The sequence below is a fragment of the Cajanus cajan genome, chromosome 6 (assembly GCF_000230855.2).
Source record: "Cajanus cajan strain Asha chromosome 6, NIPB_CcT2T_4, whole genome shotgun sequence".
Taxonomy (NCBI): Eukaryota; Viridiplantae; Streptophyta; class Magnoliopsida; order Fabales; family Fabaceae; genus Cajanus; species Cajanus cajan.
The window spans coordinates 59,460,926-59,468,560 of NC_138522.1; the positions used below are offsets into that span (position 1 = coordinate 59,460,926).

The 7,635-nt window shown below is 30.3% G+C and overlaps 1 protein-coding gene across 2 annotated transcripts; it reads right to left on the reverse strand.

Annotated features, from left to right (window-relative positions):
* On the reverse strand, positions 1-6,016 carry LOC109789911 (bifunctional 3-dehydroquinate dehydratase/shikimate dehydrogenase, chloroplastic). 2 transcript variants are annotated; one of them, XM_020348964.3, is made up of 10 exons: positions 5,525-6,007; positions 5,121-5,211; positions 4,722-4,946; positions 4,049-4,389; positions 3,809-3,872; positions 3,037-3,145; positions 2,289-2,438; positions 928-1,076; positions 612-774; positions 1-303 (listed from the first exon to the last, which is right to left on the reverse strand). In XM_020348964.3, the coding sequence occupies exons 1-10, from the start codon at positions 5,749-5,751 to the stop codon at positions 260-262; spliced, it is 1,563 nt and encodes a 520-aa protein (XP_020204553.2). In that variant the 5' UTR covers positions 5,752-6,007; the 3' UTR covers positions 1-259. The 2 variants fall into 2 exon arrangements, 1 of the variants encoding a protein (XP_020204553.2); XR_014427567.1 differs by lacking the exon at positions 1-303 and having other exon boundaries at positions 635-774; positions 928-1,072; positions 5,525-6,016.
* Between the last annotated feature and the right edge of the window lie 1,619 nt (positions 6,017-7,635).

The window sequence follows — 7,635 nt, forward strand, 5'->3', positions numbered from 1 at the left end:
TATCAACTAGGAGGCCCATAAGTTAATATTACCAATGGCAACAAAATAGGTTGAACAATGTCTTCTAGTTTCGTCCACAATAAATATCATAAAATTTACAGCAATCCACACTTCTTCCTTTAATAATTGATGTTCTGCTGTCAATTATTTAAACTTTTGATAATTGGGTTGTACTTGTCCTCCCAATTAAGAATAAGGCACATATTTTTTTAGATGTTATATCCCTCAAGTTGTAGGATCTATTTGTGGAAACAAACCTTCAAAACTTGGATAAAACAATTTGCCGCATAAATTCTTCAGGTGCTGCAGAGAGGAAACCACCAAGAAGGAGATTACTTTATAAAACTTCCAACAAATTCATATATGAAACTGAATTAAGGCAACTTAATTGAATTGCAGCAGGGTAATTCCACCAAGAATTTTAGCCTTTAATGTTTTAGACCTCTTTTTAAATTATTCTATGTACTTAAGTTTTAGAATTTTGTATTCTAGAGACTAAATCAAGAATATTTTTTTCAAAAAAAAAATGGATTAATTATAAAAATTATACTTGAAGAAAAAAGAAGAAGGTTTGATTATGAAAACGTTAAATAAGAAAGTAAAAATTGTACCTTGTAGGCCCGTGAAAAGATTGAACTGACCAATAGCTTGCCTTAGGAACATTTCTACCCCACCCACAGTAATTGCTCCTGCAGCATCAGCTTCTTTCAATAATCTGGTTCTTCTTGGTGTATAAACGGCATCAAACACTAATAGGTACTCTCCCAAAGTTGCCTTCAAGAAGAAACCAAGATTAATAATTAAACTCACATAAACTTAGATGAAGTATTTTATGTTAACTTGTAATGCAAATCTTTTATTATATATCCATCTAAGTAATTTCTTGTTAGTTTTGCACTTGTTTTATTTGAATGAAGAGTGTAGAACCTCTGCCACCGGAATTCTGTCTGTATTGGGGTGCATTCCTACTGGTGTTGCATTTGCAAGAATCGCCCCTTTCTCTGGCTGAAAGCTCACCAACTCTTTGTAAGGCTGAACTTCACCATGTACATCACAAGCAAGAGATTTTGCTCTGTCTTTTTAAACAAAATAAGAGATTAAAAGAAAATTTGTCCATGCAACATTATGCAATAGAGACAAAGAAAGAAAAATGAACACATATTTAACGTGAAAAACTCTTGATGGGAAAAACCACATGCAAAAGAGAAGTAATTTACCATATTAAAAATTCTTTACATTTGAATTACATTGATTTCAATTTCTGTCATTCTTTTAAATGTCTTGTTTGAATAAGTTAATTCAAATTTTTAAAATTTTAAATTCTTAATTTCGATAGTCAATTTAATTTTAAGGAGGGTTCAAACGACACCGGTGTAACTTTTACTAAGTGTTACACCGCTCAATAACTTTATATTAAATGTAAATTTTGAAAATCCAACCGTTAGATTAGTTCATATCTCTTAGATCATATATGTCAAATTTTGTTAAAATTGAACAACTTGAAGGTAATCAAAGTGTTCATATTTTAATATATTTTGAAATGTATATATTACGTCAATTTTGTTTTATAAGAATGAAGTATCAAATCATCTTAGATTAATATAAAATTTGATATATATGATCTAAGAGATATTAACTTTCAATCTAACGGTTAGATTTTCAAAATTTACATTTAATATAAAGTTATTGAGCGGTGTAACACTTAGTAAAAGTTATACCGGTGTCGTTTGAACCCTCCTCTTTAATTTTTATTATGGATAAAATTGATTTTAAACAAATATATATTAAAATTTTAAGATTTAATTTTATAAAACTAAATATTAGCCTATTTTTAAATATTTAATAAATTTAAAAAATAATATTGGATAATATTTAATAATTTTTAAAATAAATTTTAATATTTAATAATTAAAAAAAATTATTGATATTTTTTAATGTAGACTTTGAAATAGAGAAGAGGAAGGTAAGAGAAAAAAGAGAAAGCAAATTTTCAAAAATGTTTGAATGTCAATTTTTTTGTAAATTCTTCGATGAAACAAAATATTTTACACTAAAACATTTGAAATTTTAAAAAAAATTGAATTACATCATTAAAATCCCCCCATCCAAAAACACTAGGGTATGTAGTTTCACCCACCCATCCCACCTATCCCTGTGGCCCTTTTGGGGGTAGCAAATTGCTAGACTTGACAGGTATGTTGAAGTTGATAAAAACTTCAGTTATAACTTAAGAAAGAATGAAAGGAAAATTAAATTCATAATAGACAACATGTGCCATAATTTTATACCAAAGTCAATGTCAAAGATGACTACACGAGCTCCTCTGCTTTTAGCACCAAATGCTAGTGCTTTCGCTGCACCACCCGCACCAACTAGCACAAACAATCGTCCAGCAAGGGGTGAACCTAAAGACGTTCCACCATCATTGCAACCATGATCTGATAATTGAATCATGGGAATCAGTTAACTAGTACTTGTTAAAATCACACCAATTGTAATTTGAGATTGCTAAAGAACAAGCATTGAAGTTCATCACAGAAAAATTTGACAAAACTTAGATCAAGATAATCATATCCTTGTTAACAAGTTCTCAAATCAAACAAGGATTTTTTTTTCCAACATTATAAGTTTCAGAATTTTAGAAAAACATTCATTGTCATTGTTTGATTTGAGAACTTGATGGCAAGGAAATAAGAAACTAGATCTAAGTTTTGTCCAAAAAAATTACATTGAAATTTCAAAAAAGTGGATTATTTGGAGTCGTACAATAACAAAAAAAAAAAGTTAAACATGATCAGTATTTACTTTTAAAGATGGAATCCACTCTTGGATAGGCACCTAACAATTCAAGGTTTTATAGGAAAGTTGGTCCTTGATTTTATTTCACAACCTCCTTGGCCAAATGATTAAAATTTTGACTTTTCACCTTTAACCATTCATGTAATAGCTTTGGCTTTTAGGATGTTGATTTTTTTAAAATATATTTTTGGCAAGCTCAAGGAAATTAAAATAAACACAACGGTAGGGGAGTATTACCATTGAGTGCATCCTCAATTGCAGTAATTGCAGACTCACAATCTGTATTATAACCTACAAGCTTCCCATCTGTTGGTCTCCTTATTATGGTATTAACAGCTCCTATAGACTGGTAGAACATGAAGTGAAGCAAATTGATTACGTATCTATTACCAAAAACATCGCATGGAAGAACTGCATATGAAGTCCATTTTAATAGAGCACCATTGTCATCAAGCAACAACATGCCTTACTGCATTAATTTCCCTTGAAGTTATTTTGGACAGACTAATAATGTTCCTTCAGAATAGCATCAGTTTCATTTCAAATGATCGATCAAAAAAAGATATTGTGCTCAACTCGAGAGAAAAACATACAGAAACACACACTTAATGGAAGGGCATCCTTTATTTATATTCACACCAAAATATATGGTCATATAATCATGTAAGTTGGAATAATTCATTTATTCCATCTACCAAATTTTATGTCTAACTTTATAAAACTGGAGAAAATTATTTAATGACATTTTTTTTTCTGCGATTGAATGTAGATTGTCAATCAGTACCTAATAAACTGAAGGGTCAGGTTGAAAAGCAAGAACAAGCATGATGATATATGCAGTGCAGAAAACAAGTTCTGCATGTCACCCATGCATATACAAATTAAAAGTGATTTAGTGCAAATTTTTCTAATTTATATCTTGGCTGAAAGAACAGATTGAGCCATGATTTTGGTAAAAATATAACCACTACAGAACACTACCGAATGTTGCATGGAAGAATAAGCCAACCTGAGCTAGCGGATGGACTTCATCGCAAAACCTTAGAACTTCTTCCTTATATGGAATCCCAACACTGCGGTACAAAAGAATTAGATGAGAATTTTCCATAGAAGAAAGAAATACAAACACTTCAATGACTGATATGATTACAAAAATATTAAAACATCACCATTCAAGCAAACCATAAAATCAAATAGAAGTTACGATGAGGACCTCAATGAGAAAGTGTGATTCTAACTTGTGACATACCTAAAACCACAAATATCAGGGCTTGGATAGGTGCTAAAGAACTCTTTAAGATCATCAACAAACATGGGGACATAGATTCCATTATAGTTAACATGTCTGAAGGAAGGATTATGCAATATAGGACCTTTGCTATGGCTAACTGGTTTTGAGATGAGCCCAAAAACCTTGGTATCTGCATTTACATGTTCCAATTTATAGGCTCCCCGGAGACTGTCAAGAGAAGGCACACCAGGGATTGGATTTCCTGCTAATGATCCATAGACAAAGAACCCACCAAATTTTGGACTTAGAATATGACTTATCAATCCTCTTTCACCAACAGAATAAGCAATCAATGGTACCTGCAAATTGTTACCAGAGCAGGAAAACATTAGAAAGTAGAAACAGCAAGTGTGAAAAAAGACTAAGAAAATTAATTTTGATGTAACAAAATACGAAAATATCAGAACAGAAAAAGAAGTGTTTATCAGCTTTCCTTCTTTGTAGATTAGAAATGATCCTACTTTTGTAAATCATTTCCCTACTGAACCAAACCCAAAAGAACAATATTTCCCCTCTTGGCTATAACTAGTGCCAGAACTATTATTGCTACAGTACAATTTATATTGGAAATATGATTATTCAGGAGATGTAAGCTTAAAAAGACAAAAAGTAAAAAAATAAAAACTCATGCCTGACAATGGGGAAACAAGTTAAAAATTCTTATAATTTCTGTTATATCAGCTGCATGTGTCACAAGTTTGATGATATCTGCTCTGGCAGCTTGCATTTGTGCAACAAGTTGAAGGAGTTCTTCTTGCGGAGGGGTGATTCCATCCACATTGCAGGAAACAATCATTTTTCCATGACTATTATGATTTCTCTTATGTTCCACCAAGGTTGGAAGACAAGAAGCTGCCTGAACAACCAAGTGGTATTCCATTAAATTGTGTCTTAAGAATATCATTGCTATGCCGTTAAATTGAAATTATTATAAGATTAGGGGAAAAGAAACAAATTATAGATTGGATGCAATGAACAGCGTGGCACTTTCTCAAAGAAACCAATTTCCATATGTTAACAAAAATCATACCTCCAACTCAACTTCTATGAAATCAGCCACCAATTCCACAGCAAGCTTCAATGCTTCCAATCGCATGTTCTCATCGCCTTCCCATTTTGGCCTTAAAAAAAAGCAAATAAAACAAATATACTGAATGCAAATGATTAAGCATGTGAAAGTAAAGAAAGAATAAGACACTTGACCATCGATTGATTTTAGATTACATCTCTATAAACAACTTAATTAAATACTTATTCAATAAGCACTGATAAAATGAAAGTACAATTATTTAAAATGGTTAAATGACTATTCATAATATGAACCAATGATGTAACAGTTACCGCTCTTGGCCTCTACATATAAACAAAGAGTGAGATTCAATAACAGGATAAGTTTGTTGTATTGCTAATGAAACAAGACATGAGATGTATTACCAGTCAACAATAAGCACTGGTAGAGGCTTATTTTGGAGAATGATTTTGAGGTCACGGCGAGGGTTGAAGTTGGTGATGCAGTCAAGCTTAATCTCCACTAGATCAGCACCTTCTGCCTTTGCCTGATGCATGTCATTCACAATTTGCTCAATAGATACAGATCGTTGTGTTGCTGTGATTGGAGCACAAACCATAACAGAAGGTTTCCTCACATCATTACTACCCATTTTTGATTGGCAGAAACAGTCCAAAAACTATTGCAGAGATTAAGAGAAGCAAAATACGTAACAATGTCCCTCAGGGGTTCAGTCGTTATCAATAGCTGACACAGCTCCAACAAGGTTGCATAGAATTGGAACACAACTAACAAGCTTTGCAGTAATTGTTCATTTTTTTTTTTGAGACATGTATTTCAATGATTTATCGAGTGTGCTAATTTAATTCACTAGAAATAGGGTTTCGTTGGTATAATTTTGTTCATACATTTATAAGAAAGAGAACAAGAAAATAAAATGAAGTGAGATTCTCCAATAAGTTAAATCAACTTACGCATCTCAATTAAAATAAGTATTTTTCAAAGATGCCAACAACAATCACATGGAGAAATGAAAACTTAAAATTGTTGTCCCAAATGCCAACTGTCCATTGTAATTTTCTACTGTTTCCACGTATAAATTTGCTGTAAAATACCTTCTATCTGCAACATAGTGCCATCCAGCTAAAAGCATGTTGTCTATAATGTTCTTGTAATTATTTTTACTCACATGCCCAAAATAAAATTAAGGGGGGTGTATTGGTTTAGGATTTCGTAGGATTTTAAAAGACTTTTTTTGAGTAAAAAAATCTATTGGTATTCAATCAGGATTTTATGTCACTTAAAAATAATCCAGTGGTATTCAATCAGGATTTTCAAGATTTTTTAAAGAGTCCATTAAAATCCATTGGTATTCATTTGAGATTTTTTACAACTTAAAAACAATCCATTGGTATTCAAAAATATAAGGATTTTAAAGGATTGTTGTGTGAGAGAGATTTTGAAGGACTTTCTAGTGTTATCTATAAATACCAAATTCATAAAACAATCCCATCCAAACCCATCGGATTTTGAAGGATTGTTTGAAGTGACTTTTCAAGAATTTTCAAGTGAGTTTTTTATCTTTTTTTTTCTATGCTCCTGTCTTTTCCATTTTTTCTTTGCTAATAATACTGCACTATTGTTCATTGCTCATATATAATATTGTAGTATTGTTTTCATCTCATTCTCCTATTTTGTGAAACTCCGATATATAAATGATAGTGTCATTGATTTATTCTATTTTTCTGTTCGTTCTCTTTGATTGACTTGCTTTATTTTATTCTATGTAGTTGAATTTGTTCCTTTATATAACACAAAAAAATGCTTAAAATTTTAACTTTTAAGTGGTAATTTTTTTTATAACACACGTCAAGAAAAGAAAAAAGTGAAAGATGAAATTGATATTATAATCTCTACAATATATATATATATATATATATATATATATATATATAAAAGATGAATTTGTTAGGGTTTCTGTGAGTAAAATGAGATGAAAATTGATCTTAATTGGGGGAAGAACCCGCTTAGCATAAAAATTGCGATTTATCTTCTTCCTTTAAGTTTGTTACTCTTATTCTTCTCCTTTTATGACTCAACAATTATTTTATTTTTTTTACTATGAATTTTTCTTTTTCTTTTTATATTGTGAAATTAGGACTTTTTTATATTTTAAAAAAGAAAATTAACATAAAACGTTGCAGTATCTAATTTTTTAGAGTTTAGAATTTATGTTTTCATTAGCTTATTTTTTAAAAGAGGAAATATTGTTAAAATATTTGTTAGAATAATTTATATTTATAAATATCGTTAAAAATTATCATATAATATATAACTAAAATAATATATATATATATATATATTCTTTATATCTAAATGCTTATTCTTTAAATAATAATAATAATAATTATTATTATTATTATTATTATTATACTAATATTATATATATTGCTTATGTAATTAGGTAACTATTTTTTTGGTGGATTGTGGATTTCCTAATCGACGCCAATTTTTAGCTCCATTTCGAGGTGTAAGG

Bases quoted from the DNA above. Each gene is read 5' to 3' on its own strand.
- LOC109789911 (XM_020348964.3), bottom strand. From the start codon at position 5,751: ATGGGTAGTAATGATGTGAGGAAACCTTCTGTTATGGTTTGTGCTCCA. The intron at 4,947-5,120 runs GTATGATTTTTG...TTGGTTGTTCAG, and splicing joins TCATAGAAGTTGAGTTGGAG to GCAGCTTCTTGTCTTCCAAC. The intron at 4,390-4,721 runs GCATGAGTTTTT...AACAATTTGCAG, and splicing joins ACTTGTTTCCCCATTGTCAG to GTACCATTGATTGCTTATTC.